Genomic DNA, 19,841 nt, shown 5'->3' on the forward strand with positions numbered 1-19,841 from the left:
CACAGCACCATGTGATCGTGCTTGTCAACACAGTCATAGTCCAGTGCTTGGAGGATGAAGTCAGCCTTTAACATAGCCCAGTGGGGATTCAGTGGTCCCATTAGGCAATTCAAATCAACTGGTGAAGGCGTAGTTGTTTTCTCTCTGTTCAGTGAACTCTTTACATCCGATTTAACAACACACTATTAATTAGTTGTAATTTGCTGACCCTAAAAACAGTGTCTCCTCAAACGAAAATACCCACTGTGTGTGTGTTACTCCGAACCTCCAACTCTCTCACACACTCTCACAAGAATACAAAGTAGTAGTGTGAAAGAGTGATTTGCTGTTGCTATTGGAAAGGGGAGTGGTTCTAGTAGTAAATATATGCCAGACAATGAAAGGCCCACCACTCCATTCCATCCAACAATGACAAGTTGACCAATCCCACAGACTGTTGTCACACTGGATATAGACAGATGGCAATTAAGTTCCCAATATAAATCCCTGAATTTAAAAGACTTTGTACTGGATATTTGATTACTAAAACAGAGGTTGACAAAGGTCAAGGGAAATACTGGAAGCATTTTGGAATCCATATCCTATCATAGCGGAGTCGTTATTAAAACTGTGCAACAATCTATCTTCGATAGTAAAGGCGTGTTCACTACCATTACTAAACAGAACTCAACCGTAAAGATTCCATCTGATAAGTGATAGTGTGCACTGCAGTGTACTGAGGTGCTCTCTCCCAGCCTAGAGGTGCTTGGAATAAATGCTCTATAATGTAACTTACTTAGTAAAATAAAGTGTTACGATCATACGGTATAACCAACCATTTCAACAAGCACTCTATCTTCACAGGAACATTTTTATTTTTTATTTTTTTATTAACAGTTGTTTATAACATGGCATTTATTTAGTTAAATATTCATATTTTCTCAGATTCACCTGTAAAACAATTATTGAGAGCTGATTCCAAAATCAATCCATAGAACCAGAACCATTAGGATCATGCAGAACATGAACCATTCAGCTGGCCAGTTCTTTTCCAACAGCCACGAGTCTGACCCGGAGCACCTCAGCGAAGCCCTGTCCGAACCAGCAGGTGATGTCTGCCGTGTCCAAGGTGAAGAAGAAGAGTCTGTCCTTACAGCGGCTCCTCCGATACACTGACCTGGGGTCAGCAGATAGAACCCCTCTGATGGCTGCAGCAGCCTCTTTTGGACCACGCAGGAACCGGAACCTGGGTCGGTCACGAGATTCTAGAGAAGCGGGGACATTCATAGAGGAAGAAGCCAGTGAAAATAGATCTACTTTAACAATTATGGCAAAATGGATGACGGAGAAACATAACTTTTTTTTTTAAATACCGTTGACTTTAGTTTGGTAGAATAGTTTGGTGGTTCCAAACTTCTTCCATTTAAGAATGATTGAGGCCACTGTATTCTTGGGGACCTTCAATGCTGCAGAAATGTTTTGGTACCCTTCCCCAGGTCTGTGCCTCGACACAATCATGTGTCGGAGCTCTACGGACAATCCCTGACATGCACTGTCAACTGTGGGACCTTTTATAGACAGGTGTGTACCTTTCCAAATCATGTCCAATCAATTGAATTTACCACAGGGGGACTCATTTATCATCTCAAGGATGATAAATGGAAACAGGATGCACCTGAGCTCATTTTCAAGTCTCATAGCAAAGGGTCTGAATATTTATGTAAATAAGCATTTTTTTATATTTTTTAATACATTTGTAAATATATATATACCCGTTTTCGCTTTGTCATTATGGGGTAGTGTGTAGATTGAGGATTTTCTTTGAAATGTAATCCATTTTAGAATAAGGCTGTAACGTAACAAAATATGGAAAAAGTCAATGGGTCTGAATACTTTCCCAATGCATAGGCTTACCTGTATTGATGGGGGCAAGGAACTCCCCCAGCTCTCTCTCTGCATGGGGTGTGAAGCGCACCTCCAGACTGGTCACAGGAGGCTCCCTGATCCAGCCAGCGATGGTGCTGTAGGCCTCTTCCCCATAGCAAGGCCTAGCACTATCCTCCACTGGCTCCAATGGCTTGGCTTTAGGGCCATCTGAAGCCTGAGACTTTCCTACAGAGCTCCCCAGGGTGAAGGGGTCATGTCCCTCGCTGATGTAGGCCTTGAGCTCCCCCAGCACAGTGGTGATGTCTTTGCCTTGGTATTTAGGAGCATAAGAGCTGGAGGCATCGCCTGGATGGCGGATGTGAACTTTGGATTTGTCTATTGAGTGGAGTATTCTGGGGTCTGTGCTATGACTATCCCGTCTCTCAACCCCCAAGTCCAACTGGGGATCAACAGTACAGGAGGATGAAGCTACTGAGTCTGAATGCAGCGTCTCCACACTGGTGGTCCCATCTTCTGATGGTACACTGGTGCTCTCAGGTTGGACGCCACAGTCATAAGTATCTGTGTCCATGTCCACTCTACTGTGTGGGGAGTCATAGTCAGAGATGTAGGGTTTGAGATCGAGGACAGGGGTGCCTGCGATCATGTCTATCTCACTCAGATGAAGTGTGTCACCTTAAAGTAGAAAGTGAACTGTTTATTTCATAAAATACACCAATCCACATAGCAGGCAGTTCGACACTGAACAATAGTGTGCCTATGGCATGCCAAGCTTAGCAATTATGGAGACAATAAGGCTAAGCAAAACTGCAATAATGTCGGACACACCCACAAACTCTCTCTCTCTCACACACAATGTACTGCTCAATCTGAAATGAGATTCTGCAACATTCTGGGGATTATATATTTGGGGATGCACCTTTAGACGGAGCACCGTCACACTGCGCAGAAGAGCAAAGCAATTCGAGCTGTTTTTGGCAACTGATACTAACCTGTGACTCTGTCCAGCTTGGCCAGGGTCAGACCCAGGGCGTTGGGCCGGTGGGGGCTACGTGTGGAGTACACCCCAACCCTCTGGCCGTTCAGTCTGGGTGGCTTCACCTTGGCCTTATAACTCAGGTGGCCGTTCTTATGGAACAGGAAGATTACCCTGGAAATGGAATGAGTGAAAGCAGGATAATGTATTTACTGTACAAGTGTAGACAAATTGGGAATAATGGGATGTAAAGTTGATCAAAACAGTTCATGACTAAGAAAATGATTGTCACATCCTTGATACGTTTAGCTAATGAGAGAACTGTCTTTGCAAAAAATACAGATTGTTTTATGTAGTACTGACATTGCTACTTTCTTAAACAGCCTTAAGTTTAGCTAGCTACCCCCTCTACTAAGTTTGGCTCCCTATCCCCGTCTCTAGTACGTACCAGACATGAGAGTAGTTGTCCAGGCCGACCAGTGAGTGTTCAGGGTTGTTGAAGACACTCTGCTGGATCTGAAGGGTGGCCCTGGAGGGCCCACATATGGTTGGCTGTCTGGGGGTGCCATTCTTCACTGAGAAACAGGAGCTGATGTAACCTATGGGGACTGTCTGGATGGTCCCTGTGAAGGAGAAATTGACATTTAAAAAAATGATTAAAGGTCCATTATCTAGCTTTGTACCAGACCAAACATATTTCAGATAGAAATGCAAGCTATAGATATGTCATTCTCATAGAAAATGATTCCCATTGGAAGAAAGTCTGATAAGCGGAAGATCCTTTGTGTGCGATATTTCTATATTGAATAGAAGTTCTAATTAAGTGCCAGTCAGCTAAAGCTAAACAATGATCAAGACAAGTCATGCGAGGAAGATATAAGAGAGGGATATAAGCGAGAAATCGAGTGCCTTAGCCAGCTACCTTTCTCAAGTGAATTCTGTGTCTCTAGTTCTGCCTGTGGCCTTGGCTGACTCTTTGGAGATCGACTCTGGCCAATGTGTGTCAAAGCAGACTGGAGAGATGTCATGTGTTTTCGATGAGAACGAACAGCACTGTCCAACAATTGCCTGGGTTGGGGGGAACATTTTAATATCTGTATTGACACATTATGGTCAGCAGCATATAGTCAGTATGTAATACGAATAACGACTTCCAAGATGCCATGCGTTACATCTTGCATTCATTTCATACCTGAGATTCTTGATTTCTTTTCGCATGACAGATATCTGCTGGTTGAGTTTGCTGACATGCTCGGTACAGTTGCAAGTGGCAGACATTTTGATAGTGTCTTGATTGCTTTGCTAGTTTGTCATTGATTAGATTAAATAATCAGAATTCATACAATAACATCTGATAATGTAAAATATCAGAGATTGTTTGTGCTGCCTAACAAAAGTACACATCTCTGCTGAAATGCTTCCGCACATGTGTGTCGTCATTTCTAGCTGGCCAACCAGCAACTTACTAATGGAAAGCGGTGACTGAGTGCTGTAGCAAGCATGCGCAAATGATTACGTAAATTGTGAAGCAAAATTTCAAACTCGTGTCCTGATGGAGAGTTATGGATGAAACTCGTAGAAATAACTATTTTTAATGGTTGTCAGTTTAGAGAAATGCCAAAACAACATGTCTACTGTAATATTGAATATATATAATGACTCCTTCGAGATTGTTTCACTACTGTAAGAGGACAGCAGAGGGTACTATTGAGCAACTGAGACTTGTTCTTGTTTTGTAGATGATCATAACAAGGAGACAGTCATATTATCAACAAAGCATCACACCTTTATTATCATAGCGCTTATCTCAAATAAACCATTGGTATAAAAAATGTAAAAATCACAATTAGAAAACACAGTTACCAGAAATGATTAAATACAAATGTACTTTCAAATGCTGCCATGTTTAGCTCGTACAAATCATTTATTAAAAACAGACAGTGCAGTTCTTTGCAACATAACAAATTTAGACACCATTCATGAAGCAAAAATAAATAAATCCATGGGTCGGTTTAAAGCTGGAATTCATGCATTTCATTGTACATTACATTTCATATCCATACTCTATCAGGCTCAAAATTACAAAGATGAGTTAACTAGTAAGGCTAAACTGCATCACCTCTCAAATGCACATGTTGACAGAATAGATTACATTGCATGTAATCTGTCTGTATGTTATCAGAGGCCAGATCTGAGTGGATTTCAGAAGACGTTTCTTGGTGGATGATCTTGTGAAGGAACACCAGTGTAGAACCTTGGGAACGTAGAGAACACTCTATTCTGTTCAGGCACACTGACAGACGGCTCCTCACTTGACCCTATGACAGAAAGGTGGTTAGTTTAACATTTCTGATTATGCTATATGTGACAAGATCATATCCCCCACAGCTAGATGACATCCCAATGAGCTCATTGGCCAGACACTTCAGAAAATTCAGAAGTCAAGTACATGACTGCAAAGAGACATTCATTAATTGATGCCATTAGTACCTTGATCAGTGCCCCAGTTGTTTTGAGATGGAGGGATGTCTTCCTTCTCATCAGGACCCAAGTCCTCAATCAGCACCTGGTCCAGGGTGTCACTACCCTGGTCACTGCCTTCAGTGTACAGGGTCTCCAACAGGGATGGTGCAGGGGCAGTAACAGGGTTATACATTGGAGAAGGGGCAACAACAGCCACAGGAGCAGGGGCAAGGATAGGGATAGGGTCTGGGACGGGGGGAACATACGCCGGTAGTGATTCTGGCGGGCCAGGGTCCACCGGAAGGAATGGGGATAGTGAGATCAAGGTAGGGGCAGGGGTGACTTCCACTGGTTTGGACACCACCTTTACAATGACAGCCTCCTGTTCTGGCTCTTCCTGGGAAGCCGGGAGCTCCGGTGTTGGATCAGTCTTCCTCGGCCTTCCTCGTCTTCCCGAGCTACTCTTCTCCTCTCTTCCCCTCGCTCTCTTCCTCCTGCTCTCTACCCTGAAGTCAGACAAATAGAAATGTAATCGTGGGTCGTCATTATACACTTCCTCGCAACTGGAATGTTTACACTTTGCAGCTGATTACGTTGATAAGCTTGGCGATATTCATTCAGTCATTGTTGATAGTGCAAAGTCCTTGATCTAAATGTGTGGTGCCAATAGCTGGAAACGCCTAAGCAACCTTTGGTTTCCTCTTGCTTCATATTGGACAATGTGGGCTGGAAGACTGATAGACAGCCAAATACGATCATTATCAAATATACTGTTTCATGTACACAACTTTATTTATGCATGTACACAACTTTATTTATGCATGTACACATCTTTTACTATTTTCTGCTCTTACATTCTTTAAACATACAAAAACATAAAGTCATGTTAAGTGGCTTTTCAGCCAAACTTATTTAAGCACGTAAGCACTAGAGTAAGCACTAGAGTAAGCACTAGAGTCTAGAGTAAGCACTAGAGTAAGCACTAGAGTAAGCACTAGAGTAAGCACTAGAGTAAGCACTAGAGTAAGCACTAGAGTAAGCACTAGAGTAAGCACTAGAGTAAGCACTAGAGTAAGCACTAGAGTCTAGAGTAAGCACTAGAGTAAGCACTAGAGTAAGCCAATAAGGACAAAGGGCTTAGCAGCTGTATTGAAGCCCACATAGTCCACTCAAGTTTCTAGTTAAACACATTTTGTCGGCTGAAGCAGAAAACCGTCATTAGTGGTTGAAATCTAGGCCTCTTCCTAACTCTAACATGTTTGTTAGAGGATGAGTGTGCATTACTAGTTCTGCACCTCTTCTTAATGTCTACATTTACCCATAAACCCACTGGTTAATCGCCTTCTCCTCGGCCTCTGCCTTTCTTTTCTTGAGAAGGTCTCTGTCTCTTAGCCGCCGCTGGATCCCACCTGTAACACCGACCAACATACACCAGTCAGCCAGTCAGTCAGTCAGCTGTCAACGACAGACAGGACACTTCACTCTCATTCCTCATTTGAATTCTATTACATCAATAGTCAGAGTGTAAGACACATTTAGTAAATATCGTAATAAACTGACAATGATTCAATAAAAATTGGATCACTTTGTTTCATTATGATTTGTTTCACTGTCCTCTCTGTACTTGATCAATTACTGGTTTATGCTGTTGTAACAAAACTCTCTCCATATTTGAGTGCTCCAGTAGTTTATGCTGTTGTAACAAAACTCTCTCCATATTTGAGTGCTCCAGTAGTTTATGCTGTTGTAACAAAACTCTCTCCATATTTGAATGCTCCAGTAGTTTATGCTGTTGTAACAAAACTCTCTCCATATTTGAGTGCTCCAGTAGTTTATGCTGTTGTAACAAAACTCTCTCCATATTTGAGTGCTCCAGTAGTTTATGCTGTTGTAACAAAACTCTCTCCATATTTGAATGCTCCAGTAGTTTATGCTGTTGTAACAAAACTCTCTCCATATTTGAGTGCTCCAGTAGTTTATGCTGTTGTAACAAAACTCTCTCCATATTTGAGTGCTCCAGTAGTTTATGCTGTTGTAACAAAACTCTCTCCATATTTGAGTGCTCCAGTAGTTTATGCTGTTGTAACAAATCTCTCTCCATATTTGAGTGCTCCAGTAGTTTATGCTGTTGTAACAAAACTCTCTCCATATTTGAGTGCTCCAGTAGTTTATGCTGTTGTAACAAAACTCTCTCCATATTTGAGTGCTCCAGTAGTTTATGCTGTTGTAACAAAACTCTCTCCATATTTGAGTGCTCCAGTAGTTTATGCTGTTGTAACAAAACTCTCTCCATATTTGAGTGCTCCAGTAGTTTATGCTGTTGTAACAAAACTCTCTCCATATTTGAGTGCTCCAGTAGTTTATGCTGTTGTAACAAAACTCTCTCCATATTTGAGTGCTCCAGTAGTTTATGCTGTTGTAACAAAACTCTCTCCATATTTGAGTGCTCCAGTAGTTTATGCTGTTGTAACAAAACTCTCTCCATATTTGAGTGCTCCAGTAGTTTATGCTGTTGTAACAAAACTCTCTCCATATTTGAGTGCTCCAGTAGTTTATTCTGTTGTAACAAAACTCTCTCCATATTTGAGTGCTCCAGTAGTTTATGATGTTGTAACAAAAACTCTCTCCATATTTGAGAGCTCCAGTAGTTTATACTGTTGTAACAAAACTCTCTCCATATTTGAGTGCTCCAGTAGTTTATGCTGTTGTAACAAAACTCTCTCCATATTTGAGTGCTCCAGTAGTTTATACTGTTGTAACAAAACTCTCTCCATATTTGAGTGCTCCAGTAGTTTATGCTGTTGTAACAAAACTCTCTCCATATTTGAGTGCTCCAGTAGTTTATACTGTTGTAACAAAACTCTCTCCATATTTGAGTGCTCCAGTAGTTTATACTGTTGTAACAAAACTCTCTCCATATTTGAGTGCTCCAGTAGTTTATGCTGTTGTAACAAAACTCTCTCCATATTTGAGTGCTCCAGTAGTTTATACTGTTGTAACAAAACTCTCTCCATATTTGAGTGCTCCAGTAGTTTATGCTGTTGTAACAAAACTCTCTCCATATTTGAGTGCTCCAGTAGTTTATACTGTTGTAACAAAACTCTCTCCATATTTGAGTGCTCCAGTAGTTTATACTGTTGTATGATTTGTGTCAGAAATGGACTGCAAATCCAATGCAGCTATATAGCAGCAGTTGTATAAACCATCAGCATACCAAAGTATAGGATGATAGTACATATTATACCATGGCATTGTTGAATACTCCTTTCTGATTGGCTTGAAGGGCATTCTAGAGCGTGCATTATTTCCCTATAACTCACTCTATATTTGCACGGTAGAATTCAATGGCTATTACATTGTTTGAGCTGCTTTTGAAAGAAAAAGTTTAATTGAAAACAGTATTGTATAGGATGATTAGTACATGGTGTCTGGGACTACAAACATACACTATGAGAGAAACAGACTCAGACAGAGAACATCTACAGTAAAATTGTCTTCCAAATACATGTTCCTATTGAGTTGCAATCATCTTAGTGGTACATCTGTTTGGACAGATCAACCATCAGTAAGTCCTTTGTGACCCAGTTTGCAGCAAAATACATGAGGAATATGCATGAATAGAGCCAATGTTAACAAATAAAAGGACAGTATGACATACTAATACTAGGACTAAGATAGTAACCTTTTCCAGAGAACAGTGGTACATCTGAGAAATAAATGGATATTTCACTATAAAACACAGAATAGAGACAATGTTCAGAGGTCATTTACCTTGGTTATCATTGAGATTTTTATATTCCAACTCTGGTTTCTCTTTATCGAACGTCCCCTCCATTTTGCCTCCTGTAGAAATGAATGTAACTTGTTGAGAGGGGCAAGCGAGCAGAGAGGGGTAAAAACGTTGATAAAAAATGATGTCTGTTTGCAAGTCCCGCCCCCCAAAAATCCTTATCTGGTTAACCATTACCATAGCCCTCGAAGGGTTCTTATGGTTCAGCTCTTATCCTATTTGTAAAGGTGGAGGAGTTGGCACAAAACGGGCATAAAAAAGCAAGCCATGTTGCTGGCTGTGCGTGTGTGTGTGTGTGTGTGTGTGTGTGTGTGTGTGTGTGTGTGTGTGTGTGTGTGTGTGTGTGTGTGTGTGAGAGAGAGAGAGAGAGTTGTCATGGGGCTGCCTATACAGATGTGTTTGTCTGAGAATAGCAGCACAGTATAAATAAACGGTGCGGAGTATGTCACTGGTGCTCAGGAGAGAGAATGACTGAATTCAGGCAATTTCTCTCTTGGTGTTATGCAATATCCAGTCAGTGATATGAGAAGGAGCACAGTAGGGTTCAACAAGAGAACATAAAGCCCAGAGGGACTGAGGCAGACAGTGTAGGTAGGCTAGCTAGCTGTGAGTCAACGCTTCTGGGATAGACTGTGTGCAGCTCGTTAGAAGGGTATAGCCATAGACATGCACACATTCCGGAAGGCTCCACATCGGCCCTACATACATACAGTGTTTGACTTGGACTGAAAAAGGTGCCACCGGGACTCATTTTGGGTGACGGTACTGTTTATATTTAGGTGCAGGAGTTCCACAATACTTTTGAGCTAATATTCTTTAAGAGGAACAGGAGCTCAAGCAGTAGAACATTTGAGGTGCCGATACTCATCTCTGGGGAGCTCCTGCCCAAGTCAAACACTGAATACATAGTCTACATACTTTAGGCCATGTATTTTTCTCTTTCGAGAACTACAGTGCAGAGAAAATGTATCCTATATACCAGATTCACTGGAACTACAGTATACATTCCTATAAGTTGGAAAGTAAACACAATGTCCTCCAATCCATTCACTGACTACTATTTAGTCTGACAAAAAGATAACTTTATGGCTGTTGTTTTTTCTTTCTCACAAATGAAGAACATAGCCAAAAAACCTTGAAATACCGCCATGTTTTGTTTTTGAATCAGGCGGCAAAAGTAGCACCCCTACCCTGCGACTCAGGGTCTTCTACAGTAGAGTGGAGGCATAACCATCTTATCTCATCGCAAGGTAGCTGCTCATTCTCTGGGCGTGTTCTCAATCTTCTCCCTGCACATTGAAGCCTCAGCCTGCTGTGTCTGAGCCAGTGAGCCTCTCTGGAAGCCGCTGCTTCACTAGAGCAAATAAGACTCAACTGCCTATCAGTCTTCAGTCAGGCACAGTTCTACTAAGAGGCCCTATACTTGATTATTGTACTTAGCCTAGTTTCTGGTTTTGGAATTTTGTGTCAAATAGAATTTTTCTCAAACAATAATTTTACATCAACTTAGTAGACAGGCAAGTACTTTGTTAGCCATTGAAAAAACTAAGTAAGCCATAGCCTAAACAGTTCATTCTGGGAGACTAGCAATTTCCAATGCAAGGCCACAAAGAGTACTGCCCTACAAATAATCTATGGACTACCAGATATGTGACACCTCCTCTATTTTCATCTTCAGCTTTGGAGGAGAGTTTGACAATGACACTTATGCAGAACAATTTGCAAAGCAATAGTAGGTTACCAAAATAATAACTCAATGTGCAACAAATGAGGACACACACACATACACAAAACTACCTTGAAAAATGCGCGTTGAGGAAAATCAGTTTGCCGGGATCCTGCTGTCAGAATCAAATCAACTAACACACTAACACTTCCGTGGATATTATACTCAGCCGGTTCACAATATTGTACCCCCTTCTGTCTCCTTAAGGGGCAATCTGCACTTGCTACATCCATTTTTGGATGTATAAATTAATGATATGTACCCATTGATTCTTGAAGAATATAATTTATAAATGCCTCATGAGCTTAGTTCAACTATCCTACCTCATCAGAACCCAAAATATAAGCTTTATTTACTCCAATGTTTGTAAACAAAGTAGCCTCAAAACATGGTTAAAATTATCATTTTGATTTCATGGCTGGTCAGTCCTTGCATCCATACCTCTGTCTATGAATTGAGAGTGGTTACATGACTCCCTCAGCCATTTACTAAAACAGGGGCAGCGAAAATACACTATTTCCACTGCTGATTGCCCCTTTAAAGGCTTGCACATATTTCTAAGCAATCGATTAGATAAGCAGATACAGTCAGAGAGGAGAGAAGGCACCCACACACACCCATAATGCATGATAACCTCATGAGTTTGAGGAGGCTGTACAAAGACATTGCAGTGCCCTCTCCTGGTAAATACTTTCTATTACCGATTACCATGTTCAAAACATGGTTGAAATGTACAGCATAGTACAGTAGGTCCTGTAATGGTATTTATTTTAGAACATTGATTTTAAGATAGTTACATTCATATCCAATATACAAAACTTTCATGTTTTACATATTGTGATTTAAAAGCTGTGATTGCGATTTTACAAATGTTACCACCATATTAATTCAAATCCATACCAAAATAGAAACACATAGCTATCTCAAGCATAGTAATTGTATAGTCTTGTTAGTCTTGAATAGGACACACATTGGTGACCTGACTAGATCCTATGAAAGGCTTTTGTAGAGATGCAAGACTCTTTCATTGAAAAAAATGTAAATAAATAAATTGGCTTGTTGATGAATATCAATGTTCACTAAGGTAATTTGTTGCTGGTTCATAATTGCCATAGGTGTAAGTGTTTCTTGTCCTGACAGAGAGAAGGTGCTCTTTGGTGGTAGCGGGAGGCACACTGGTGGTTTCTTCTGCTTCAGGGATCTTGCGTCTCTATGCAGGAAGCGTTAAGGGAGAAGTACCCCATCACGGTGTGCATATACAATGCTCCCTTCACTGTAAACCAAATAAACGCACTCTACTTACCGGTTCTAATAAAAGGGCAAATTTTATGAGATTATCGGGCATCGTCATACTGCTTGAGATGCTGATTATTATGAAATGAAATAAGTGTACACACATTAAATAGGGTGTAATGTTTATTGAGCATGTGTACATTAGGACAACAATGTCATGTGTTTAGGTTACGAGTGAAATGTACTGATAAACAAAGAATGCTATGAAATTAATTTGCCGCTGCCTTGTCAACAGGTATCTTATTAATTTCAAAATAAGGCCTTTTAAATACAATAATTAGGTGGTTGCTTGGGTTTGACCTGTTACACACATGTACCAGTGTGTATTATACAGGTGTGAAATGGAAATGTACTTTTTGCATATCCCAAATCCCCCTGAGACACCCTCGAAGTGTGGGGTCAAGGCTGGGAGGAGGGGAGCTCAAACATCTCTGCTGTAGATGTTTGAATTAAGTAAATAATAGTCCTGATTTCATTTGTTTTTTCTTTAGCAATGATTTCTGATTATGTAATCAATTGATTTATTAAATATGTTTCAAATAATCTCCGAATTACAGAATGTTACAAACTGGTTATTTTCATAAAAATAATCAAATAAAAAGACTGACAAAAAAACAGTTGTTTGAACTTAGAATTAAACATAATACATCACTTTTCCCCCCAGAAATAAATCGCACCTCAGTTGTTTCATGGCAGCGTCATGTTCTGTGACTGCAATGCCTGTTTAACCGCAGTGAGCGTTTCTGACCAGAGATGGCGCTAATGAGAATATATTTTGTTTTAGTCCCGTTTCCCTCCATGGTTTCTCCTCTCCGCGGGTAACTTGGCGTTTGGCTCAGTTCATTATACAGTCCCATATTCTTCCTCCATTAGGGCATCTCTCTGCCTTTGGACTGAATATAAATTACACCGACACCCAAGATAAAAGTTCAACTTTCGTAGGGCGAGATGGACATGAAGAAGAGGATCCACTTGGAACTAAGAAACAGGACCCCATCTGATGTAAGTCGTGCCTTTTAAACCAAACCTTTAGTTTTCTGGCTAGCTTGCTACTTTTTTGCTTTCCAAGTGACCTGTGTAGCTAATGGTGACCACATGGGCTTAATGTTTCTCATTTATTAATAGAGCGGAAAATACTTAACTGTAACAAGCTACATTACACTGTCCCCGTTGGGGCGTGAGGGGGGGACAAGACAATATTCAATCGTTACTTTCGAAAGCCCATTATTTTTGCTTTCTGGCATTATTGCAGTGTTAACAGTTTCAGTCACTGGGTTGCACACACACGGTTCGAATGCAACAACGTTGTCTCAATTATTTGTTAACTTCTACATCTGTGTTGTAGGAGACGTGTTTTTCCACGATGCGTTAGACATTGACGGAATGGTTTATTTTATATAGACCTTGGTAGCCATGTTTGTTGCTAGCATACATTCTAAAATGGGGCGCCCTTTATTACAATGCACTTATATCCACAACAATAATCCAAAATTAAGTTTATACCATACCCCTACTTTTGTGATTATCATTCATGAGATCACGGGTGGCTTCTTTTCGACATTTTCCACAAATTGGGTAGGGACACATTAGATAGCTAGTTTGCTAGCTAGCAAGCAAACAACATTAGTCATTAACGTTTGTTCTCACGAGCCATCCACATCTTGTAGGCTACAACTTACTATTACACCCCCCTTTCGATAGCTAGCAATAAACGTTTTATATTACTTTACTTGCTAAGAATCAACTGAAGTTGAGGAAATTAGCCAGCTACAATGTCGCCGATGATTTAACGTTACATGCCTACCCTCACGTTCCGTCAAATGTTATTGTTCGATTTGAGATTCATAAACTAAATAATTTCCCGCAAATTAAAGCTGATTTGTTAATGTTGCTAATTCGTAGCAGTCAGCGAATGTTTGGTTCCCGCCATATTATTCACCACAACTACCACGAAAGCAAACGAAATACTTATTGAAACTGGCTAACCTCCTCGTTCAGATTCGGTATTTTGTATGTTAATCATTTAAGATATCTAATGCTTCGGCTACTGACAATCTCCGAATAACGTGTTGGTCGTCGGCTCGTGCAATAGCCTGCCTGAATGACACGAGACAGAGGAAACTGCGTTCGGTGCGTGTGTTGCTAAAACTCTACGTTGACGCTCTCTGGTTTTCATGCAAACATTGATAAAAGTATTCTACATTGAAAGTTAATTTTAAGGGATGATTTTACGTAATTACTGCATGTAAACAGTCATCCATCTCCGGAGAGTTTAGAGAACTCTGCATACTGTATCTCAGGAATCGCCATGTTGTCATTCTGCCGTCTTTGAAGCTCTGGAGAAAGGAGGCTCCATCTTTGTTTGACTAATTTCCGTTCTGAATATTTCCTTCGACGTTGTTTACGAAACGGTGATCTAATGTAACAAACTGTTATATCGGTCGTTCGCTCGACGGCTAGGCGATCCATTTCCCCAATAAATTCGATTTGAAAATAAAAAAGTTTATCTTTACAGGGTATATTTGCAATCCTTTCCATTGCTGTAGGGTAGGTAATGGCGGGCAGTCAGGCTTCTCTTGCAGGTCCTCAACTGCACGGCAGCGCTTAAAAGGGCAATGGCTAGCCTGTAGCGAGCTTGCTAACAAAAAGCATTGCATGTGTCATTAGTGACTGAACAGCGGGCAAGTGAAGGTAGAACTGTATTGTGCGGTTCTTCCTCGTGGCAGCTGGTTTAAAGAAACAACCGCGGTGCCTCGACATAAAACATCATGCAACCGAATACCTTTTATTGATGGCTCCACTCGACAGCCTTATCAATGTTTCACTTTGCATCAATGTTTCACTTTGCCACTGTGCGAATCGTGATATTTGACGTTCAGCGTTAACTTTCTTCAACCCTTTTATCGAGCTTTTGGTTGCGTAACGACTGTCACTCACGTGAACTTTTTAAACGATGAGATTTTGTTTTGAGGAATTGAAATGTTGCAAGTATTCATACCTAAATCAGGAAAACGTCAAAATAACAACCACTCCTGTCATTGAGGTCCATATTTTGTATATTGACCTTTTTCAATCATGAAGTTTAGATTCGATCGTAGTTTGGTTGTTGTATTGATGCCGCAAGTTGTTGGTCACATGTTGGCAACATTCTTAACATATTTTCCCACACCATTTTTTGCATATATGCGTAAAATATAGCTTTTGTAATATGTGTGCATTCTCAGTTTTAGAGTTTGTAGTGCATCTGTAAACAATGCATACATATGCTTTAATTTGGATTACAATTTTACACTTTTATAGGTACGAGAACTTGTCCTGGATAACTGCAGATCAAATGAAGGGAAAATCGAAGGTCTCACAGCAGAATTCGTCAATCTGGAATTCCTCAGTTTGATAAACGTTGGCCTAATCTCAGTCTCCAACCTTCCCAAACTTGGGAAACTCAAAAAGGTAATGTTTTTATTTTATTTTACACAAGTTACTTACAGTATACATTTTTTTTGTTGACTCCTTAAAAAACATACCTTTAGTTCTCCCTGGGGGTATAGAAAGATGCTCTCCTAATGGCAACCTATTCCCCATATAGTTTGCTATTGAGGGCCCTTGTCAAAAGTAGTGACTGTTGTGTAAGGAATAGGGTTCCTTCCATTTAGGGCATAGTCATTGTTTTCTGAAAGACTTACTTGCTTGGGAGTTCTTTTGTTGTTGTTGACAGAAGTGACTGATATCTTCACATTATGTTGCAGTTGGAACTCAGTGACAACAGAATCTCTGGTGGCCTTGACGTGCTTGCAGAGAAACTCCCCAACCTCACACATCTAAATCTAAGCGGAAACAAACTGAAAGACATAAGCACGTTGGAACCTTTGGTAGGTACACAAACTCCCGGTAGAGCACAATACAGTGCGACACTGTCTCAGGCTATGCCTCAAATGACACTATTCCTCGTATAGTTGGTAGGCAACTGTTTTAGACTAATTTCTGATTTGTTTCCCTATGTGGCTCTAGTCAAATTTTGTTTGCTAGCCTATATGGGCAAAGGTGTGCGCTAAAATCAAATTAGAGATTTATTCGGCCAGTGTTTTTTTTTTCACCCCCTAATTAACCTACACCCATTTTGGTCCCACAGAAAAAGCTGGATGGCCTGAAGTCTCTAGACTTGTTCAACTGTGAGGTGACCAACCTGAACGACTACAGGGAGAGTGTGTTCAAGCTGCTCCCTCAGCTCACCTACCTGGACGGGTACGACGTGGAGGACCGAGAGGCATCCGACTCGGACGGAGAGGTTGACGGTGTGGACGATGATGATGATGAGGGTGGGCATCCATTTTTTTGTGTGTGTTTTCTGGGAAAATATGAGGAAGTGCAGATGTGAGTTGAATGGGGGTCTTCTGTAGCTCAGTTGGTAGATCATGACGCTTGCAACATCAGGATAGTAGGTTCGATTCCCGGAATCACCCATACATGTATGCTCCCGTGACTAAGTCGCTTTGAATAAAAGCATCTGCTAAATGGCATATATTACTATATATTAGAATCCATAATAGTATATCGTGGGTGTTTTGTCATGCAAGGGAATTTTATTGTGTATTTGTACAGTTTGTTGGCATGTGTCTGTGTGATAACTGACAATGGATGTGATTCGATTTTTATTAGGATCTCTTTTAGTCCTCAGTTGGACTAATCTACCAAGAGTCTTTAAACTTTCAAATACAATTTATAATATTATCACATTTTCACATAACACACTGTTGCAAACCGACATAATACACAGACATTGACCAGATAAATACTCTTAAGTCTGAAAAGAGAGATTGATTCCTTCATCTACCATAGTCCTGCACAACCTTCCAATTTATTATATCTAAATGGTTCTAACGTATTGTTTGAATGTCTATACTGAAAGGTTTTTGGTTTGCTCAGATACATTATTCAATTGCTCTGAATCGAAAACTGATGCATTTATTTTGTTTTTTAGAAGATGAGGAGGGAGAGGAGGAAGACTTTGATGAGGAGGATGATGATGATGAAGAGGGAGTAGAAGGAGAGGAGGAAGATGAGGTCAGCGGCGATGAGGAGGTAAACCCCTTTTTGGTTTGTTTGACTCAATAGTTTAAAAGATCAACAGGGGGCATATTGTTGATTCTGACCTGCTCTGTCCCTTCTCTCCAGGAGGAAGACCTTGGCATTGAAGGTGAAGTTGAAGATGAGGATGATGAGGACGACGATGAAGAGGGTATGTCATTGTCGTACTTTTTTTCACGAGCTCATGTCCGAAACTCATGTTAAAAAGTTTACCTTTCGGATACTTTACTAAGTACAGTGTAATAACTTTCTCATTTCCCCTAGAAGTTGAGGCTGTCAAAGGCGAGAAGAGAAAGCGAGAACCCGATGATGAAGATGACGATGATGATGACGACGAGGACGACGATTAAGAGCAAAAAACAAGAGCCTGTCAAGTTACCAACCTCTTCCCTCTCCACCCTTACACCCTGCCTACGCCACGCCTCTCCTCTCCCCCAGCTTTGAGCCCCCGTGTGGGGAAAGACTGTACCGGATGGGTGGTCCGATGGAACCGAGAGCCATTCCCAAGGTTCTCAAGCAGCGCACCACTCCGCATTCCACAATTTCACTGTCAACTCCCCCTTTATGTATACCTGTGTGAGGACTTTGGGACTGGTATCTAGTTTTGGGTCTGTGCTTTTAATATTTTGTTGGATGAACTCTGAATTTATATTTTATGTTGTTGAATTTATTATTTCTTCCCCCTCTTCTTTTGTCTTTGTTTTATTTTCCGTTCCTTATCCCCCCAATAAAATGATTGCTATAGCAGCTGTGTGATAAGCGAGCTATGATTTTTTTTTGTGGCCGCCTGTTGCACAAATCAAGGTTGTAGCTACATTTTTACTTCCTGTATGACCAAACTACTTTGTAAATAAAATGTTACAATTTTACGCTTTGCTCTCTTCCTGCCATACTTTTCTCTTGTCACATCTAGAGTTGAATGAATCTGAGTTAAGTGCAAGTCGTCTGTCTCACCCCCTGCTGATTGCAATAGGTTGCCTCAGTGAGAAAATTCTGTAACACTCATTTTTATATTACATAGAATATTAATTTCCTTAAGGCCCCAGAATGGATACTTCAAAGTCACTCTACAAGATGACATGTTGCACCTCATCATTTTATTATTTTGAATGGGAGGGAAGGAAAAAATAGGAAGACGTGAAATCCACTTTAACCCCAGAGCTGCCATGTGTTCGCACTTCTCTTTGTATGTTTGACTTTGAGAGTTGCAAAAGAGGTTATTGGTTCAATTCTAATTTGTTTTGCTTTGAGTGCTCCTAGAGATTTGAGGATTCTTGTGCCCAAACACACAGAATGTGCATGTGCAGCACACTGAGGACTTTCACCATTTTGAAGTAGTCAACTGGGTGGGACTTTCTATGGCTTAAGGAAAGATCACATAATTCCATCCAGGTCACCAGGAGGGATCCGCCAATGAATTAGACTTGTGAGGAAACATTCCATAACTGCAGATGGTAGTAAATTGTCAACCTTAATATGGCTGTGCAGTTGAGTATGTGCCTTCAATCCATGAGGTTGTGTTCAAACCCCCATTTCCTGTTTTCTAGTGTATATTTAAAGATGCCAAATTTAAAAAAATATGTATAATGAATGTAAAGGAGTCAGTGGCTCTGGCATAAGGATCTCCCCCCGAAGCAAGGGATTATAAAGTTGAACCCGGTGGGTGATGTTGACTGGATGGTTGCCATAAATGATCGCGTTCCCCCCCTGTGGTGCCTGAACACTAACCAGCAGTGGATATGGGGGATAATTCCTGGAAAAAAGTTGACACTTAGTTTTAATATGCAAAAAGGGCTCTTTAAGAACAGTGTCTACTTTTTTCAGGGATTTTCCACCGTAACCTCCGCTGTACTCGAGAGGAGACCCCAGGTATTCATAACCATTTTTTAGTGTGAATGCCACCACATTGCCCTGCTTGTAAACTCAGCAAAAAAAGAAACGGCCCATTTTCATGACCCTGTCTTTCAAAGATAATTTGTAAAAATCCAAATAACTTCACAGATCTTCATTGTAAAGGGTTTTAACACTGTTTCCCATGCTTGTTCAATGAACCATAGACAATTAATGAACATGCACCTGTGGAACGGACGTTAAGACACTAACAGCTTACAGACGGTAGGCAATTAAGGTCACAGTTATGAAAAGGACACTAAAGAGAACTTTCTACTGACTCTGAAAAACACCAAAAGAAAGATGCCCAGGATCCCTGCTCATCTGTGTGAATGTGCCTTAAGCATGCTGCGAGGCATGAGGTCTACAGATGTGGCCAGTGCAATAAATTGCAATGTCCGTACTGTGAGATGCCTAAAACAGTGCTACAGGCAGACAGCTGATCGTCCTCGCAGTGGCAGGCCACATGTAACAACACCTGCACAGGATCGGTACAGCCGAACATCACACCTGCGGGACATGTACAGGATGGCAACAACAACTGCCCGAGTTACACCAGGAACGCACAATCCCTCCATCGGTGCTCAGACTGTCCGCAATAGGCTGAGAGAGGCTGGACTGAGTGCTTGTAGGCCTTGTCGTAAGGCAGGTCCTCACCAGACATCACTGGCAACAACGTTGCCTATGGGCACAAACCCACCTTCGTTGGACCAGACAGGACTGGCAAAAAGTGCTCTTCACTGACGAGTCGT

General features: G+C 41.0%; 3 protein-coding genes across 9 annotated transcripts; 1 reads left to right on the forward strand and 2 right to left on the reverse strand.

Annotated features, from left to right (window-relative positions):
• Nucleotides 1-832: 832 nt before the first annotated feature.
• LOC109877326 (tRNA (adenine(37)-N6)-methyltransferase) lies at nucleotides 833-4,296 on the reverse strand. Of its 2 annotated transcripts, XM_031828264.1 has the most exons (6): nucleotides 4,035-4,294; nucleotides 3,765-3,910; nucleotides 3,291-3,465; nucleotides 2,859-3,016; nucleotides 1,894-2,541; nucleotides 833-1,244 (listed from the first exon to the last, which is right to left on the reverse strand). In XM_031828264.1, the coding sequence occupies exons 1-6, from the start codon at nucleotides 4,118-4,120 to the stop codon at nucleotides 1,012-1,014; spliced, it is 1,446 nt and encodes a 481-aa protein (XP_031684124.1). In that variant the 5' UTR covers nucleotides 4,121-4,294; the 3' UTR covers nucleotides 833-1,011. The 2 variants fall into 2 exon arrangements, with proteins under 2 accessions (XP_031684124.1, XP_031684125.1); XM_031828265.1 differs by lacking the exon at nucleotides 3,765-3,910 and having other exon boundaries at nucleotides 4,035-4,296.
• A 309-nt stretch (nucleotides 4,297-4,605) lies between these two features.
• On the reverse strand, nucleotides 4,606-15,932 carry hemgn (hemogen). 3 transcript variants are annotated; one of them, XM_031828274.1, is made up of 5 exons: nucleotides 15,798-15,932; nucleotides 9,077-9,148; nucleotides 6,624-6,714; nucleotides 5,333-5,811; nucleotides 4,606-5,160 (listed from the first exon to the last, which is right to left on the reverse strand). In XM_031828274.1, exons 2-5 carry the CDS (start codon nucleotides 9,138-9,140, stop codon nucleotides 5,045-5,047), a joined length of 750 nt encoding a protein of 249 aa, XP_031684134.1. In that variant the 5' UTR covers nucleotides 9,141-9,148; nucleotides 15,798-15,932; the 3' UTR covers nucleotides 4,606-5,044. The 3 variants fall into 3 exon arrangements, with proteins under 3 accessions (XP_031684134.1, XP_031684133.1, XP_031684132.1); XM_031828273.1 differs by lacking the exon at nucleotides 15,798-15,932 and having other exon boundaries at nucleotides 9,077-9,392; XM_031828272.1 differs by lacking the exon at nucleotides 15,798-15,932 and having other exon boundaries at nucleotides 6,636-6,714; nucleotides 9,077-9,192.
• On the forward strand, nucleotides 12,231-18,068 carry LOC116352706 (acidic leucine-rich nuclear phosphoprotein 32 family member B). 4 transcript variants are annotated; one of them, XM_031828277.1, is made up of 7 exons: nucleotides 12,231-13,116; nucleotides 15,415-15,564; nucleotides 15,861-15,983; nucleotides 16,244-16,430; nucleotides 17,093-17,193; nucleotides 17,287-17,350; nucleotides 17,464-18,067. In XM_031828277.1, exons 1-7 carry the CDS (start codon nucleotides 13,063-13,065, stop codon nucleotides 17,547-17,549), a joined length of 765 nt encoding a protein of 254 aa, XP_031684137.1. In that variant the 5' UTR covers nucleotides 12,231-13,062; the 3' UTR covers nucleotides 17,550-18,067. The 4 variants fall into 4 exon arrangements, with proteins under 4 accessions (XP_031684137.1, XP_031684138.1, XP_031684136.1 ...); XM_031828278.1 differs by having other exon boundaries at nucleotides 17,467-18,067; XM_031828276.1 differs by lacking the exon at nucleotides 12,231-13,116 and adding an exon at nucleotides 14,228-15,157 and having other exon boundaries at nucleotides 17,467-18,067.
• The last annotated feature ends 1,773 nt before the right edge of the window (nucleotides 18,069-19,841 follow it).

The sequence above is a fragment of the Oncorhynchus kisutch genome, linkage group LG7 (assembly GCF_002021735.2).
Source record: "Oncorhynchus kisutch isolate 150728-3 linkage group LG7, Okis_V2, whole genome shotgun sequence".
NCBI classification, from domain to species: domain Eukaryota; kingdom Metazoa; phylum Chordata; class Actinopteri; order Salmoniformes; family Salmonidae; genus Oncorhynchus; species Oncorhynchus kisutch.

Excerpts from the sequence above, each read along its gene's own strand:
- LOC109877326 (XM_031828264.1), bottom strand. The coding sequence starts at position 4,120 with ATGTCTGCCACTTGCAACTGTACCGAGCATGTCAGCAAACTCAACCAG. Across the intron at positions 3,911-4,034 it reads AAAGAAATCAAGAATCTCAG|GCAATTGTTGGACAGTGCTG; the intron begins GTATGAAATGAA and ends CCCCCAACCCAG. Across the intron at positions 2,542-2,858 it reads CAAGCTGGACAGAGTCACAG|GTGACACACTTCATCTGAGT; the intron begins GTTAGTATCAGT and ends TTCTACTTTAAG.
- hemgn (XM_031828273.1), bottom strand. The coding sequence starts at position 9,275 with ATGGTAATGGTTAACCAGATAAGGATTTTTGGGGGGCGGGACTTGCAA. Across the intron at positions 6,715-9,076 it reads AAATCTCAATGATAACCAAG|GTGGGATCCAGCGGCGGCTA; the intron begins GTAAATGACCTC and ends TCGGTGTTACAG. Across the intron at positions 5,161-5,332 it reads CAACTGGGGCACTGATCAAG|GGTCAAGTGAGGAGCCGTCT; the intron begins GTACTAATGGCA and ends TTTCTGTCATAG.
- LOC116352706 (XM_031828275.1), top strand. The coding sequence starts at position 15,068 with ATGAGATTTTGTTTTGAGGAATTGAAATGTTGCAAGTATTCATACCTA. Across the intron at positions 15,158-15,414 it reads CAACCACTCCTGTCATTGAG|GTACGAGAACTTGTCCTGGA; the intron begins GTCCATATTTTG and ends ACACTTTTATAG. Across the intron at positions 17,194-17,286 it reads AGGTCAGCGGCGATGAGGAG|GAGGAAGACCTTGGCATTGA; the intron begins GTAAACCCCTTT and ends CCTTCTCTCCAG.